General features: G+C 38.2%; 2 protein-coding genes and 1 pseudogene across 5 annotated transcripts in view; 1 reads left to right on the forward strand and 2 right to left on the reverse strand.

Annotated features, from left to right (window-relative positions):
• Arg2 (arginase 2) overlaps window positions 1-13,997 on the forward strand; it is a 45,176-nt gene extending 31,179 nt beyond the window's left edge. The window contains exons 4-8 of the mRNA XM_047540666.1: window positions 2,016-2,175; window positions 3,030-3,124; window positions 3,421-3,525; window positions 4,860-4,996; window positions 7,468-13,997. Of these exons, the coding sequence (XP_047396622.1) occupies window positions 2,016-2,175; window positions 3,030-3,124; window positions 3,421-3,525; window positions 4,860-4,996; window positions 7,468-7,673 (703 nt within the window). The 3' untranslated portion in view covers window positions 7,674-13,997. The remainder of the gene's footprint in view (window positions 1-2,015; window positions 2,176-3,029; window positions 3,125-3,420; window positions 3,526-4,859; window positions 4,997-7,467) is intronic.
• Vti1b (vesicle transport through interaction with t-SNAREs 1B) overlaps window positions 1-17,610 on the reverse strand; it is a 38,022-nt gene that overhangs the window by 12,651 nt on the left and 7,761 nt on the right. For 2 of the 4 annotated variants that reach the window (XM_047540671.1, XM_047540670.1), the window contains exons 3-6: window positions 15,569-15,760; window positions 11,463-11,636; window positions 9,515-9,576; window positions 8,123-8,231 (exon numbers count right to left, since the gene is read on the reverse strand). In XM_047540671.1, coding sequence (XP_047396627.1) covers window positions 8,135-8,231; window positions 9,515-9,576; window positions 11,463-11,636; window positions 15,569-15,760 — 525 coding nt within the window. In that variant the 3' untranslated portion in view covers window positions 8,123-8,134. Of the gene's footprint in view, window positions 1-1,505; window positions 2,164-7,818; window positions 8,232-9,514; window positions 9,577-11,462; window positions 11,637-15,568; window positions 15,761-17,610 lie in introns of those variants that run through there. The other 2 variants (XM_047540669.1, XM_047540667.1) reach the window with 2 other exon arrangements.
• LOC124977241 (U6 snRNA-associated Sm-like protein LSm8) lies at window positions 17,188-17,477 on the reverse strand (annotated as a pseudogene).

Consider the following 17,610-nt stretch of genomic DNA (forward strand, 5'->3'; position numbering starts at 1 on the left):
TGGCTTGGGAGGCTGAGGCAGAAGGATTAAGTTCAAAGCCAGGCTCAGTAACTTAGCAAGGCCTTAAGCGACTCAATGAGACCCTGTCTCTAAAAAAGTACACACACACAAAAGCGGGGTGGTGGTGCTGGGGATATTGCTCAGTGGTTAAGTGCCCCTGGTTTCAATCCCCAGTACCAAAAACACCAAAAACCAGTCCTAACTTCAACAAGCCAAGAACTCTTATTCCTATCTTACAGAAAGGGAAGTTGAAGTCTGGAGAAGTCTGATAATTTGTCTCTAGTCTCCCAGCTCTTCTGGATGAAAAGTAGCAATCTGCCTTAATCCACTGCCTTCAGCACTAGCCATACTGTCATTCAAAAGGGAGCCTAAAAGTCTGTCTTGTGCTTTACTGATGAAGAATGGCTGTAAGATGCTTAAGCTGCATTTCCCATCTATGCCAAACTCCTTAGTTACTGGGCAGCTTTCCAGCTACAATCTCATCAGGCATATTCCTGCAGTTGAGATAGAACAGGTAGCTGATGTAAGCAGAGTCCAAGGACAAAGAAAGGCAAAAACAAACTCTTGAAAGATATTTGAGAGCCATGATACTGCAAGATAACACGCAGATTAACTTGTTTTACACAGTGTTGTACATGGGATCTTGAATTGGATTGCCTTGTTACTTCAATGTCTTTAACAATTTTTTGACTTTTTACATTTCAGGCACGTATAAGCAAAAACAGTGATAGCTTTCTTCTTTTTAATTGGTTCTTTTTAGTTAAACATGACAGTGGAATTCATTCTGATATAAATATACAAGCATGGAATAAATCTTATTCTTGTAGATGTACATGATGGTAGGATTCACTGTAATGTTTACAGATATGTATACAGGAAAATTATGCCAGATTAATTCCACTGTTTTTCTTTTTCCTATCCCTCCTCCCTTTTCTCCATTCCCCATTGTCTAATCAACCGAACTTCTATTCTTCCTCTAACCTTCCCCCTTATTATGGGTTAGTTAGCTTCCACATATCAAACCTTTAACCTTTGATTTTGGGGGACTGGCTTATTTCACTTGGCATAATAGTCTCCAGATCCATCCATTTATTGGCAAATGTCATAAAAAGTCATTTTTCTTTATGGCTGAGTAATACTCCATTGTGTTATAGTGCTTTCTTGTGTGTGTATGTGTGTGCTAATGGGGAATCAAACCCAGAACCTCAAACATGATAGACAAGTGCACTGTACCAGCCACATTCCCCAACTCTGCTTTATAATTTTTAATCTGTATAAAGTTAACATAGGCCAGGTACAATGGTGCACACCTGTAATCCCAGTGATTCTGGAGGCTGAGGCAGGAGGACTGTAAGTTCAAATCCAGCCTCAGCAGTTTAGTGAGGCCCTAAGCAACTCAGCAAGACCCTGTCTCAAAATAGATAATAAAAACAGGCTGGGGATGTGGCTCAGCAGTAAGTGCCCCTGGGTTCAATCCCTGGAACCAAAAATTAAAAAAAAAAAAAAAACCAAAAAACAAATAAAAAAAGAATTATAACTGATTCTTTGGATGTTAAGATTAGATCTCCCAGGTGGAGACCTTAAGAGACAGTAAGCAACATTTTGAGTTGTTACATATAGATCACATCATTTAACTAGATTTCATTCACTGAACAAACATTTGAGGTCCTTTTATTTTATGGGCCAGCGTTAATGGATAAAAAGACATGAATTTTGGTGATAGGAAATACATCTGTCACACTGCCAGTCATTTGCGTTGAATCTAGAGTTTTGCACTTCTCTGGTCTAATCCACTCAAGGTAACACACAGATTAACTTGTTTTACACAGTGTTGTACATGAGATCTTGTACTTGGGGATTATAACCCAGGAACTTGCTTTACCTTACCCAGCCTCAGTCCAGGCTCTGACTTTGCCCCGAGGACAGAGTGTAAGCTGTGTTGGCTCAGGGTATTTTTTATTGGTGATGTTAGCAAAGCAGAGGGCCTTGAAGATTATTATATTTGTTCTTCACAGCCTGGCGATTGGTACCATTAGTGGCCACGCCCGGCACTGCCCGGACCTTTGTGTCATCTGGGTTGATGCCCATGCTGACATCAATACACCCCTTACAACTTCATCAGGAAACCTTCATGGACAGCCAGTTGCATTTCTTCTCAGAGAACTACAGGACAAGGTGAGTGGGATAAAATGAGAATGTAAATGGCTTAGGTTATCCTGGGGCTTTGCAGATTTAGTTCAATAAGACTAAGGTGAAAGATGGGTTCCATGAGGCTTACCACTCTTTCATTTATCCACTAAACACTATCATGTGCTAGACAATCCGTTAGATGCTAGGGTTTAAAGATGACTAGGATATTGTCCCCACTCTCAGGGGTGCTAATAAATTTCTAAGACAGTAAGGTGGTAGTAACTAGTGATGGGCAGTTTCATAGCTTGAGTACTTCTTGGTAGAAGCTCCCAGGCCACACCCTCAAATAAGTGATGTTGTGCTTACCTCTGGGTAATATTTTCCGGAGCTGTACAGAAGACATGGAAGGCATGTTTATACCATGTCAGGCATAAACTAGTATCTGTATATCCTTCCCCTCAGTGAGAGACCAAGTTAAACCAGGATAGTACAAAGATTATTCATTAGACAGAATTTGGTTGTTGGCAAATCGAGGTGGCAATTGAGTTACACTTTAAGAACCAATTTGTAAATAGTTCAGCAGTGTGCAAAGGAACCAAAAGGGCAAATTGGGTGTAGTCATGCTATTTAGGCAAGTTAATGGTAAACCAAGACCATTTTGAGAGATTTGTTTTTTCATTCTTCTTGAGGAAGCTGTATTGTTTTTTAGTTCCCCTATGAAACATTTCCATTCTTGCAAATTTAATTTCCTAGATCAAGTATGTTTTGTGTTGCTTTAAACATATCCTACAGACAGGAGGAAAAAGTGATTATACACTTTTGGAAACACATGGTGATTATCTTGGTGAAACCAAGAATCAAGAATTCTTGATTAATTGTGTCCATTCTTCTTTTCATAGGTGCCACAACTCCCAGGATTTTCCTGGATCAAACCTTGTATCTCTTCCCCAAGTATTGTGTATATTGGCCTAAGGGATGTGGATCCTCCTGAACAGTAAGTTGATGCATTAAGGTTAAGCTTTGGGCCTGTGCTGTTTGTGTTCCTCATGAAGGCTGATGCTTGATGTAATCTGTTATAGGTCAATATAAAGGCAAAACCCCCTAAATATAAATGTTAAAAACTGATTTTTTTTTGTACTGAGGATTGAACCCAGGGGTGCTTTGCCACTAAGGTACATACCCCGCCCTTTTTATTTTTTTGAGACAAGGTCTTGCTAAATTGCTGAGGCCTCCTGAGTCACTTAAAAATAGCTTTTTGAACTAAGAATTCCTTTCTTTATTTCTCACCAGTTTTATTTTAAAGAACTATGATATTCAATATTTTTCCATGAGGGATATTGATCGACTTGGTATTCAGAAGGTCATGGAACAGACATTTGATCTGCTGATTGGCAAGTAAGTAACTAAAACGTATGTCTACTTACAGATGCCAGAGGGGGACAGGGCCAACTCCCAATGGGTGTCACACCTTAGACTATTTCTGGAGCATAGAAACTTTACTTTTTTTTTTTTTTAAATATATATATTTTTTAGTTGAAGGTGGACCATGCTACCCACTGTGCCACAACCCCAGCCCCAAATCTTTAAATAAAAATAAATCATGTACCTATAAAAATTTCAAAAAGTTCAAAAAGGCACATGAAATATCTACTCATATTCTTTCTCTGGGGTTGGGAGGGGATTTCCTTTAAGTCATTACCCAGATCTCCTGTCTCTTATGAATTTATTTTTATCTCTCTTTTTTTTGGGTACCAGTGATTGAACTCAGAGGCACTTGACTGCTGAGTCACATCCCCAGCCCTTTTGTATTTTATTTAGAGATGGGTCTCACTGAGTTGCTTAGCACCTCACTAAGTTGCTGAGGCTGGCTTTGAACTCATGATCCTCCTGCTTCAGCCTCCCCAGCTGGGGTGCAGTGGCTTTATCTCCATTTGAATGCTTATCTTTTGAGATGCAGGCATTCCTTGTTCCAATGGTACCATTCTTCAGAGCCTCATAATTATTGCTTCATCTGAGTCTTATATTAAGCAAATCTTGGTAGTGTAGAAAGATGGCAGATGAATGAAAATAATATGCTACTTTAAAGAGCATTTTCCCAATCCTGAGTTTTTACTTCTGGTTGATAAATGTCAAAACCGCCATCTGACAGTAGACCATTCCCTAAGTTGTTAAGAAATTTAGTTAATGGCATCAGGGTGTTGTATGTAGTATAATGTATGCAGTACATTATAGTTATACATAATAGTGGGGTTCACTTTGACATAATCATGGTTGCATGGAATATAATCCTGTACTCAAGTTGGAATTGGATGAGGTTAAGTTTGTGGACATAAAATTAGAGTTAAGTTCAGCTGCTGTTAGAGAATAAAGGCAACTATAACTCAGATCATGCTAACTAAAATTAGCATATCGGAGCCCAATGTCATGTGAAAGTGTTGAATTCCCTCTACTGACACTAATGAAGGAGGCTCTACTGCCTAGTGTAAGCCAGAAATATAACTGGCAGTTAGTCTGTCTGAAGTAAACAGAACAAATGCCAATAACATGAGGTAATGTGTAGGAAGCTAATACACTAATTTTAGTAACTTTCAGAAAGAAAAAACTTGGAAATTTGCTGTATTAATAAAGTACCTGGACCAACAGTAACAAAATCAAGGAGTTGCAATAACAGGAAGAATGAAACTACAAGCACAACTGAATATGTATTCTCTTGTCCTTTTCCTTTCCAGGAGACAAAGGCCAATTCATCTGAGTTTTGATATTGACGCATTTGACCCTACACTGGCTCCAGCCACAGGAACCCCTGTTGTAGGGGGACTGACATATAGAGAAGGCATGTATATTACAGAGGAAATACACAATACAGGTATGTAGACACCAGGTCAGCAACCTCTTAAGCATAAATGTAAATATGCTGAAATCTCTTGCCTGCAGGGATCTTTTCTATTCTGTATCATTGCAGACTTTGTTTTTTTGATACTGGGCATTGAACCCAGGGGCACTTAGCCCCTGACCACATCCACAGCCCTTTTTATTTTTTATTATAAGACAGGGTTTCACTAAGTTGCTTAAGGTCTTGCTTAGTTGCTGAGGCTGGCTTTGAACTTGTGATCCTCTTGCCTCAGCCTCCTGAGTCAAGGGATGATAGGCATGTGCCACCACACCCAGCCCTAAAAAAGTTTATTAGTACACTGTAGTTATACATAATAGTGAGGTTCACTTTGACATAATCATAGTTGCATGGAATATAATTTGCTCCATTTTAGTCCCCAGTATTTCCTCTCTTCCTCCCCTTGCTTAAATTTCTATACCTAAAAATTATAGGGGTTCAGTCCTTCAGACCACAAAAAAAAAGAGGGTTAGGGGCTGGGGGTGTTAACTCAGTGGTAAAGCACTTGCCAAGAATATGTGAGGAACTGGGTTCAATCCTCAGTACCACGTAAAAATAAAGATACTGTGTTCATCTATGATTTCAGTTAAAATAAAAAAAAAAAAAAAGAGGGTTGGTTCTCTGGGAGTTAGGGATTTGGAGTAAAAGCAGATTCTTAAAGATACTGCAAGTTGGACAAGTCCTTTTTATCTACAATAAGTCTTGTAGTAGAGGTTGTTTGATACAAGTTTTAATAAATAGGATACAGTTGGATAAATCACTGACAATATTAAGATAAATTCTAGATTATCAAAGGTAGCTTTTCCAAAACTCATACTTATTTGCAGTTTTCATTTTTGTAAAAAAGTTTCTGGTTTTAAGGCTATTGAAATGACCTCTCCTTCCAAAATTTAAACAACTACCACAATGGTATTGTTTCAGTTAACTGTTTCATGAAACTGAGGTGTACAAAGAAGCATAGAGACCCTAGATTCAAAGGTCTAAGGCTGTAGGGAACCCTTGACTAGTTGAGATAGAAATGGGCATTGAACCCTAGAACCTGCTAGAATCTTAGGCAAGCACTATCAGATCTGAGGATAGCAAGACAGTTTTATTCTCAGACCCACAATCTTAGATATTGCCAGTGGTTCTTGGGTTAGTGGACAGAGAACCTGAGAGTTCAATCCTTCATTTAGCTTCCCAATGTCACCAGTCAGAGGAGGGTCTAATAACTTGCAGCACGTGGATGTGGCAGTGGTCCTTGCCTTGTGCCACCTTTCCTCTGCTGCAGTATTTATTCCAAAAGACACTCATGATACTGTCAATTTAGATACATAAAATGGTTTTCTCTAATTTGCAGGATGGCAGTAGTCTGGAAACATAGATAATATATGTTTTTAATAGCACAAACTCTCCTGATTATTACTTTTGGGATGGGCTCAGAATGCAGGTTTAGCCAGTGGAAATCAGTGACACAAATCATCAGAGACACAGGTCACATGCAGGAAATGATGGAACTGCTATGGTAACATGCCTGATCATTGCTGTTTTGTACACTGCAATCAACTATGCTCTGCTAAGACAACACACTAAACAGATACAATGACACTGAATGTATCATGTACTATAAAGTAATGTCAATAAATCATTAGGTATATATACCCATGATTCTAGTCTTTATAGTCACATTAAATATTCTTAACTTGTATTTTTGAATACTACTTTATTCAGATGACTCTCAAAGAGGTAGATTACCTTTACCCAGAATAACCCCTTAAGAAGTTAGTTCTAGAGAAGTTGACTATGTAGCGGGGTATGGGGGAAGATGTGGATAGGTTCTTCCCTTCCCCTCCAAGCCAAACAACAGTGCTAAGGACTTGGGCACAAGTTCTCAAACCCTCACAGAAGGCAACCAGAGTCCAAATTAAACAATATATGACTATATCATTCCATGGTCAAGTGTAAGAGCTGGGCCAGTCCGCTGGGAAACATAAAAAAATGTATCAGATATGGAACATTCCTCAGAACTCAGGCATGAAGGGATGAGAATATAAGTACATTTTAGGGCATGTAGTATGGTAAATGGGGTTGGGGATGTAACTCAGTGGCACAGTGTGTGCATAGCTTGCAGAAGGTCCCGAGTTTGATCCCCAGCACTCCCAAAAACAGTAACAAAATAAAGATAAAGCATCAGAAAGCCTGACAGCTAGGCCTATTATGTTAGTTGAACAGGGATGAATTATTTTATTACCTTACAAGTTTCTTGCAGTCCTTCAGCATAAAGTGTTTTAACTTGAATTGATGGCTAAGAGGATAAGGTGCAAGGGGCTTTCTTATGTTAGATAATTTTATAGTGGAAAGTGCTCCTGTTTTACCTTGGCTTGTTCTCCCTGTCCAGGGGGCACAATCCTCTCTGAAAGCAGCAGCTAGGGAATTTTCTGAGATTCTACCATACCTTATTCTTCCAGGGTTGCTGTCAGCATTGGATCTTGTTGAAGTCAATCCTCAGTTGGCCACTTCAGATGAAGAGGCAAAGGCTACGGCTAGCCTGGCAGTAGATGTGATTGCTTCAAGTTTTGGTCAGACAAGGGAAGGAGGACACACTGTCTATGACCAACTTCCTACTCCCAGTTCACCAGATGAATCAGAAAATGAAGAACGTGTGAGAATTTAAGAAACTGTGCACTGGCACATTTCACAATGGGCATTCTAGTGTTGCAAAGAATTTAAGGGGACAGATTTTAAATGGTTGGTTGGATTGGCATTGCCTTAATGAGAACATCTATCCATTTTCACAGTTGTAAAGTTTCTCCTCTCCATTTTGGTGACCAACAATACTAGTGTAAATGTATTTTTTTTTTTTTTTTGAAATTTACAAGGTATTGATATGTTACACTACTATGTAAATTTGCAGAAGTCATAAACCGCATTTATTACCTTGGTATATCATACTGGTCTTGTCAATGTTCCTTCATATCTATGTGGTTTTTCTGGCTGCCATTCCTCCTCCCAGTCTGGCTACACAGTGCATCCTTTAACTGTTAGCCCACGGCGGCAACATGCTTATTCCATTCCCTAACAACATTCATCCACAGGGTCAAGGTTCTGGTCCACAAACCTTACCCTGTAGCAATTTCAATGCTTGCGAAAGAATTTGTAATAAACCAGGCCTCCCAGGATAGCTAGCTCCAATAAGATGATGACAGAAAGCAGCAGCTTGTTGGTTGTCACTCTACAAAGAGAAGCAGAACAAGTAGTAGTCAGTAGTCTGGACAGCTTATTTCTTGCTGTTCTTAATATTCTGAGGACACAGAGTTTTTGTTTAAATACAGAGACATTTAGCAGTAAGTACTCATAAGGTTCTTTGGCTTGGAAGCGGCAACTCCAAAGGTTCTTTAGCTGTAATTCAGAAATAACACTGTCTACCTCAGAGAAATGTGGACCACTACAATTTTAAATACCAAAGCATAAAAATGGTTTCTCGGTTCTAAAATGTCTTCAAATCATATTTCAAACAGCAGCAATACAATACCACTATCTAGCCATATAGAGCCACATTGGTTATATTCCACAGCTATGAGTGTAGGCTAGATGAAGAGTTTGGGACAAACCCTCCTGTGTCAAAGTCCAATTCATGGATGGGTTGTGCTTTTAGAAAAAGTAACTAGAAGCCTGGGTACTGCCGTTCAAACTTCCCTTTTTTACTTTGTTCCTATTTCTTCTGCTTTGCTGTGCTCTCCTAACCAAGTGGGATCTTTTATTTTGTGTATATATGTTTTAAAAAGTAGTGTATCTTTTGCTTACACAAAGAGTTCAATCTCTGGCTTTCATGTTCATCTTGGGTTTCTCCTTATTCCACAAGGAATTTCCTATTATTTAGGAAAACTCTACCCTTCCCGTTAGTTCCATGAACCAGGATGTCATTTCGTTTCATGCTAGGCCACATGTGTCCAAGGTCATGCATACTAACCCACTTATCCCCAATTTCAGCCTCAAGGCAATACTTCCCTTCAGTCCTGGTTTTGCTGCTGTTAGTACCTACCTCAAAAGCTTTGTTTTGTTTTTAATTTATACTTCTTGCTAACATGACAGGACTCCCAAAAAATAGCCTCACTCACATGAAGGGTAAGCAGAGCCAAAAGCCAGGACTAAGCAATAACAGTGAAAACTGTTTTATAATCAAGTTTTTACAAATATATTTCAAGTAAAGCTCTATCAGTCCTAAGTGTCAGCTTATATTCAGGAATATAAGCTGAGATTAAACATTCTTTCAGTGGACAAATTTTCGACTGCTGCAAATCAGAATAATAAATAATTTTAACAAAGGATTTTATCCTGAAATATTTTACTATAAAAACTATATTCCTCTATCTGCTGGGTGGTACTGAGTATGGGAGGATTATATACAATCAAGCACCTAGGGGATTTATTAGGACTCTGCCACTGTTTTTACACTTTCTTGATTGAAAGACATTAAGTTAAAAGAAATTTATTTTGTGACTTTTAAAAACTTACTTTCTGGACATTGAACGGAGAATCTTTCGACTTTTGCTCAAGTTTTCACTTGTGTTTACCAGCTGAGAAGAGAAAATAGCAATTATTTTCTCCTTCTTTCAAAAGTACATACCGTATAGAATTTGAACATTCCTAAACTACTAGTGGGTATTAAGAAGTATATGTTGAAAAATGCCTAGAAATCAAACCAATTTAAATTATAGCCTCTCAGTACAAGGAACAGAATCTGGAAAGGAAAAGATACTTTAGTACTTATCAAGGAGGTGTGGTAATCATTATATTCCAAAGTTGCTGTGGGGTTGTAGACTTTTGGCTAGAACTACTTTCACCTTGGCTATTCAAAATAGTAAAGGCATTTGGTGTATCCAGCCAGTGACTATGAAGTAATTTAAGATTGCAATTTCATCAGCCAAGTTCCAGAAAAGCCTTCTGAATTGGTGTTTGTTTTCATAGGCTGGTGGGTTATCACTTTAGAATGTGTTAAAAATTTTTTTTTTGCTTACCCCTTTGAAGCAGTTACACTGAATTGTGAAGGAAATTAGCCCCCATGGACCCTTCCCTTTTGATTGCCTGTTACTAATCTAGATAGCTAGAGGACATTTCAATGGCTGCTCCTTGTCATCTGTTCCCAGATGATCAATATATTCATGGCTTTGATATATTGATCTCTCAGTGCATTCTTTGGCTTTTATTTTTTTTGGTGGTACTGGGAATTAAAACCAGGGTGGGTGTCATTCTATCTATATCTCCAGCCCTCTTTAAACATTTTAATTTTGAGAAAGGTTCTCACTAAATTGCTGAGGCTGGTGTTGAACTTGCAATTCTCTTGCTTCAGCCTCCCAACTTGCTGTAATTACAAGTGTACATGACTGTGCCCAGCTCACTCTGTGGCTTTTAACTTTAACCAAAACACCTGGTGTGTTCAAAATTCAGAATCCACACAATTTGTTGGTAAGTTATTCTCCATAGCTTGCTTTGAATTTAGCATTTTATCGTGAATTTTCACATAAGAAGGAATGGAATCACTGATTAATTTTAAGAATGAAGAATTGCAGCTATCAAAATGTGTAAGAAAGATCTCCTCGCTGGCTAGTGCACGCCTATAATGCCAGCTACTCAGAAGGCTAAGGCAAGAAAATTACAAGTTCACGCCAACCTAGTAAGACCCTGTCTCCAAAAAAGGCTGGGGCTGTAGCTCAGTTTAGAGTACCCCTGGGTTCAATCCCCAGTACCTGCTCCCAACCCAATCCTCAAATCCCCATATGATGCTAATATTTTCCTGTCTAAATCTTGGACCCAATATCTGCTTTTCAATTTGAATTTGCTACAGCCTATTAAGAATATAGCATTCTGCTGGCAAACTACTATTTTTAAAATTTCTCTGTAGATTAACTCATATATAGAAAGGAAGGAATAAGTTATTTCCCAGAGTTTCTTAAGAGTGACAGCATATTACAGGAATCCAATAGTCATCATTGAATTTCTTCTATTTATTTTCTTCCCACAATGATCCAACTTACCTTGGTAACAGTAAAGGATTATAGTCCAGTATTGAATTATAATTTATAAATCTATACACTATGAAAAGTACTATATTTGACATTTGGAAAAGAGTCTTGGTTCTAAAGGATAGGGTCATATACATTGATGCCGTTTTCATAAGAACATCAAATTATCCCCCTAGGTGTGAGAAATTAAAATCTCTCAGTGACTGAATCCTTACATGCCTCTTTAAAAAAATTTTTTTTTGTAATAATGTCTAAGTCTTACGAGTAAAATTATTTCTAAGGGAGACCCTCTCTTACCCAAGCAACCTAAAAAAAAAAAAAGATTATTCTCTAAATTTAGAACTGTTGTAGCTTTCTGGATTTAGGATGAGGACATCTGGGTATGTGGACTTACCTACTTTCCCCATTCCAGTCCCTTGTCCCTGCCTGGACAGACTTACTCTGTTCTTGGTACGTTCCAGCTGGTCTCTTTGTTCCCCCAGCTCTTCTATGATTTCTGAGCCAATCTGGTCAGTCTCTGTAGCAATCCGATGAGAACGTTCAATACTTTGAGTGGCCCTGTTTAGGCTTTCAGTGCCTTGCAGAAGCAATGCCCTTTGTGACTGTAGCCGATTCTGACAGGAGCATGGAAAGGAAATGTTAGACTTCTTCCATTATCAATTCATTGCCAGCATGCTCCTTACAACCTTATGTAAAAAGGAATATAGGGGACAATAGCTCCCTGGTATCCACAATGGATTGATTCTAGGACCCATGAGGATGCCAAAATCCACATATGCTCAAATTTCTTATATAAAATGGTATGGTAGGACTGGAGTTGTGGCTCAGTGGTAGAGCACTTGCCTGGCATGTGTGAGGCCCTGGGTTCGATACTTGGCATCACATATAAATAAATAAAAGATAAACTAAAGAAATACTTTAAAAAAAAAATAAAATGGTATAGTAATTGCATATGACATATGCACACCCTTCGTATACATTAAATCATCTCTACGTTACAGATAATATCTGATACAATGTAAATATTATATAAATAGTTTATTGTTTAGAAAATCATGACAAGAAAAGTCTATACATGTACAGCACAGATTTAAAAAAATATTTTCAATCCAAGGTTGGTTGAATGATCAGATGCAGTGGATAGGGAGGGCTAACTGTACTTTTAAGCAGAATCAAAGTTGCTAATAAACTATAAAAATCATGTTCAAGGTCAGTCTGAGGTAGAACCTGAAGTCCAATCAGCCAGATCACAGGTTACCTACACTGCTTGTTAAACTTAAGTAAGGTAAGAAGACTGGGGGGTGGGGGGGGGAGCATTTTTCCTGTGGACCAGTTCAAATTCAGCATAAACACATGCCTTTCAGACTAGCACCTTCAGAAAGGTGGCAGCCTAGATTAGGGATCAGGAGCTACCTGATTATGCATATAGCCTATAACTTGACAGTGCTTCATAAGAAAACTAATCTTTAAAGTCCTAGAAAAAGACTAATTTGCTATAGATTCCCACTTGACTGGTACTGAAGATTTATTTGGGTACTATGAATAAGCTATTCTTTTTTAGCACATAAAGAAATTATTTAGAACAGATTCTACCACATTCTGGAAAAAACTTAGGTGGTCACCACACTCTTGGTGACAACCCCCACCACACTCTGCCTCCTGCCAAAGAATTTCATCTCGGGTCAACCAGACACATACACAACTTTGAACTTGCCACACTGGTGATTAGGTCTCAGGGCAGGTAGTATTTGGGGCTGAAATAAGCTTTCCCAGCTGCCCTAATTTTCTAAATTCCAACTTAAATTTTATTCTACCTACAATCCTAAACACAGATAGCACGTGGACAAAAGTAGCCTTTGTCAGGCCAGGAGTAACCATGAATAGAAATGCGTGCAGTTCTTAGCTATTCAAAGTCTACACAATCTGAAGGGGACCAACTCTCAAAGGCTTTTTACAAAGGAAGTGACCACTAGCAATAGAACTTAAAAAGACATCATTGCGAAGTGGATTCTTGCCAGGCATAGTGGCACGTGCCTGTAATCTCAATGACTTGGGAGGCCGAAACAGGAGGGATTGCAAATTTGAGGTCAGCCTGGACAACTTAGCAAGATCCTGTCTCAGATAATAAAAAGGACTGGGGATGTGCTTTAGTGGTACAGTGTCCCTGGGTTCAATCCCCAGTACTGGGGGTATTGGGAACAACAAAACTAAGTGGGTTCTCAGAGCAAAAGTAGCAAGAAGCATTTTCTTTCTTTCTTTTTTTGTACCAAGGGTTGAACTCAGGGGCACTTACCCACTGAGTCACATCCAGAGATAGGGTCTCGCTGATTTGTTTAGGGCCTCACTAAGTTGCTGAGGCTAGCTTTGAACTTGTGATCTTCCTACCTCAGCCTCCCGAGCTGCTGGGATTACGTGTATGTGCCACCACACCTGGTATAAGAAGCATTTTCTCTTAGCAAGTAGCATACAGATCAGTGGATGAGGAAACCACTGAATGAGGCACAAATAAACCTAGTTTACATTTGCTCAAAGGAAGGAGAAAAAAAATGCTTAAGAAAAAGATGCAGATTTTCAAATGATTAGGCTGAAGAGCAAAATATCACATAAATCAGCCTCAGACAGATTTGGGACAACTCTACTGAAAGCAGTACATGTAATCTATATTATGATTTATGGTGCTGGGCCTGGTGGCATGTGCCTAAGAGTTCTAGGTACTCAGAATGCTAAGGAAAAAATACCATTTGAGCCCAGGAGTTTGAGGGCAGCCTGGAAAACAGAGTGATACTCACCTCTTAAAAAAAAAAATTATGATTTAAAATTTCTGAAACTAGTAATTATAAACCCCTCTAGGTTTCTGGTAACAAATGACCAAAGTCACTTTTATAATTCCTACTTTCCTGACTTTTTCCAGTCTGTTTTCACATGTGATTTTATGTACATTCATTTGAAACTTTTACATCATTCTCAAAATATGGTTGTTCTTTTTTCTTTTTTTTTTTTTTAATTTTGCTGTGTGAGGGATTTAATCTAGAGACATTCTACCACTGAGCTACATCCCCAGTTATTTTTATTTTTATTATTCTGAAACAGAGTCTTGCTAAGTTGTTAAGGCTAGCCTTGAACTTGCAACCCTCTGCCACAGTCTAAGTCACTGGATTATAGATGTGTACCTCTGTGCCTGGCAAAATATCTTGTTCTGATATCAGCAATGTGAAGTCAGTATCATTGTGAATGTCCTTCAGACTATAATCAGCATGCCTCATGAAATATTTCTATTATCAGCATCTCTCCATAAGTTCAGTCTGCAATGGCGGGCCCCTTTCCATTTCTCTTAATGCACAATTTGCCAGATAATTTCTACTTTGTACTGTATTTGTGAAATATAATCCAAATACAACTTATTAAATTTAATCTTTGTGAAATCTTAGTATATGCCTTTAACCAGTTTCTCTAGATGATTCCAGGTTATAAGTTTTCAATTAGTCCAATTTTATAAACCAAAATCCTGGAGGGGTAACCTGGCTTACTTTCCATTATAATAAAAAAGGCATCAGAAGTTCCCTGAGCCCAGCATAATGGCGTACTCCTATAATCCCAGCTATCTGGGAGGCTAAGGTAGGAGGATCACAAATTCAAGGCCAATCTTGGAAACTTTCTCAAAATAAGTAAAAAGGATTTGGGATGTAGCCAATGATAAAGTACCCAGCGCCATAAAAAACAAACAAAAACAACAACAACAAAAACAACAACAATGCAAGCCCATTCTTGAGAAGCACCTTGCATTTCTCTTGTATAGCTGCTGGACCATCTTGATATTAATGTAAAAAAAAGACTAATTTTGTTACAATATTTTGACAAATTGAAAACCTAAATGAATTTTTGGGGGCCTACATGAGAAAGTGATTCTAAAACATATATGAAAGAATAAAATTTCAAGAAGAAAAGACATGAAACTCTACATCATGTACAACCAGTCGAATGAGAAGTTATACTCTATGTGTGATGTGTCAATGCATTCTATTATCATGTACAACTAATTAGAACAAATTTTAAAAAAGAAGAAATTAGATCAACAGGTCAGAATAGAGTCTAGAAAGAAATAAGAAATATTTATACACTACTACACAAAAAGTTACATATATACATAGGACATAAATCTAAGTAAACATGGTTTAGAAATATCTGCATCAAATCAGGTGTGGTAGCGCACACCTGTAATCCCAGTGGCTCGGGAGGCTGAGGCAGGAGAACCTCAAGTTCAAAGTCAGCCTCACCAATTTAGCAAGACACTGTCTCTAAATAAAACATAAAAAGGGCTGGAGATGTGGTTATGTGCCCCTGGGTTCAATCCCTGGTACTTGCCCCCACTAAAAAAAAGATCTGCATTAGAAAGAGCAGGTACCATAAGGTAAAAGAAGAATTAGATGCAAGAAAGAGAACAAACGATTTTAAAAAACCCAAGAATCCAGTGTGCACTGATAATGTGAACTGCAACTCCACAATTATGTTTAATTCTTGTACCACAGTTCCTTCAGCTAATACTTACCATATGCTCATTCTCTAAGGTATATGTGCCAAACTTCATGTCTCCTCGGCCCCCAGGTGTGGCTGTCAAAGGAGTGCTTCTCACCTCCCGATGGAGTTTGCCAAGGTCCTTCCTGTAGTTTCGCAGCTTAGACATCATGGGGTTACGGAAAGAAAGGGGTGCATACCGTAGCTCTTCCTCCATCTCGGCCAGCTGGGAAAGCAGCAGGTAATGAGTATGTGGTCTGTTTTCCCTGGGGATGAGCCTACTTTGAATACATTGAACCCCTGGACAATTCCAAATAGCACTCAGTCATATGTTCTATAAGGTAGGGGCCCCAAATACCATGTTCACTTCATTCCAAGTATCTGAAAAAGTGTTCAGTTGGCATTCATTTATAAAATCTGTGATGAATGAATGAATAAAAACATTAATGGATTTGGGAGTAGTTCAGGGGTAGAATACTTTCCTACCAAGCATGTGCAAGGGCCCTGAGTTCTACCCCCAGTACTGCAAAAACAAAACCAAACAAACAAACCCCACAACTTAAGAGCTTGTTAAATGTCTTTACATACATTTCTCTAATTTAATCCCCACAACAAATCAATATAATAGGAATACTTTCTCCATCTCACATGACTGACTTAAAACTGCTTACATCCTAAAAGGAGTTAGGATTAAACATTTTTAAATCCTGAGCCTGAAATGGTTCAAACATGGGCATCAAGAAGTATATTCAAGTCTACTTTATTAAAAATGATAGGGAAGTGGCATGAGTGTTCTTTTCTTCTTTCTCTTTTTTTCTGAACATCAACAAATACATTTGTCTCTAAGGCAGAGATTAACTAGGGGTCCACAAGGCGATGATTTGGGGAGTCAAATTTTCATTTTTCTAAGTTAAAACAAAACAAAACAAAACACAAAGACAAGAGGCCCTAAATTACTTTGATCTGCCTGGGATGCCAGAGTGGGACTGTTTATCTTGCTAAATTCAGAAATAGAAAGTACCTAAACACCAAATACATAAATCACAAGTAGACAGATTCTAAAATGCTACCAGGAGGTTAACTGAAAGACAAGACTGATGCATAATAGGTATCATGGATATGCCCAACTGTACTAGGAAAGTGTCTAACAGTCCTATTATGAAGGAGATAGTTTCCATATTCTAGTGATCTGGTCCTTCTTAAAGTAGGTACAGAAAAGAGAAAAAGATGTAGGTAGGGTTATTTTTTTAAATATTTTTTTTAGTTGCCAATGGACCTTTATTTATTTATTTTATTTATATGAGGTGCTGAGAATCAAACCCAGTGCCTCACACATGCTAGGCAAGCACTTAGCCACAACCCCAGTTCAAGAGGTAGATAAGTTTAACTTCTCAGAATTTCTTTGATTTTCAACAAGCAAAGAGGGAGTTCTTTGCCATGAAAAGAACTTTTCTAAGTCTGCTCTTAGGTAGCAAAAACCAGAGCAGCTATTTTTTTCAATAAATATGTAGAAATATTTTAATTTACATATTACAATGAATCAATATGAAGTCAAATTCCACAATTACACAGTCCCAAAAATTCCAAACATCTTCCTCAGAATAATCGGTTTCTATACAAGATTTAGAGATGTCCAATGTATGTAGTTTTTCCTCAGTGTGCTATAGAATTTAGAGGTTCTACTTGAATATTCCCTAAGTCAAGCACACAATCTGTCTCTGTCAATTTCTCCAGTGACTGCAACACTGTCACCTCTTACAATGTACAGCCCTTGTACTACTGTTCTAATTCCTGTGAAGAGCTAAACACTCATTCATAGCTTTCCTCCAAAATCAAATTAATGGTCTGGTCTGGTCAAAACTCTTCAGTGTTCCCACAGTCATTCTCCCATCAGAAGTAATAGCAACAGTTCAGTAGATTTTGTTCTGCAGGGTGAGTATCATGCTAATTGGTCCGGAGGTTTCAGGCAACAAAGCAGCACAGGTGACAAGTTCAAGGCAGCTTTTTTTTTTTTTTTTTTTTTAATTTTAATTTTTTTTATTTTTACATTTGATTCTTTGTACACAAATGGGTTAC

The sequence above is a fragment of the Sciurus carolinensis genome, chromosome 2, assembly GCF_902686445.1.
Source record: "Sciurus carolinensis chromosome 2, mSciCar1.2, whole genome shotgun sequence".
Classification (NCBI taxonomy): domain Eukaryota; kingdom Metazoa; phylum Chordata; class Mammalia; order Rodentia; family Sciuridae; genus Sciurus; species Sciurus carolinensis.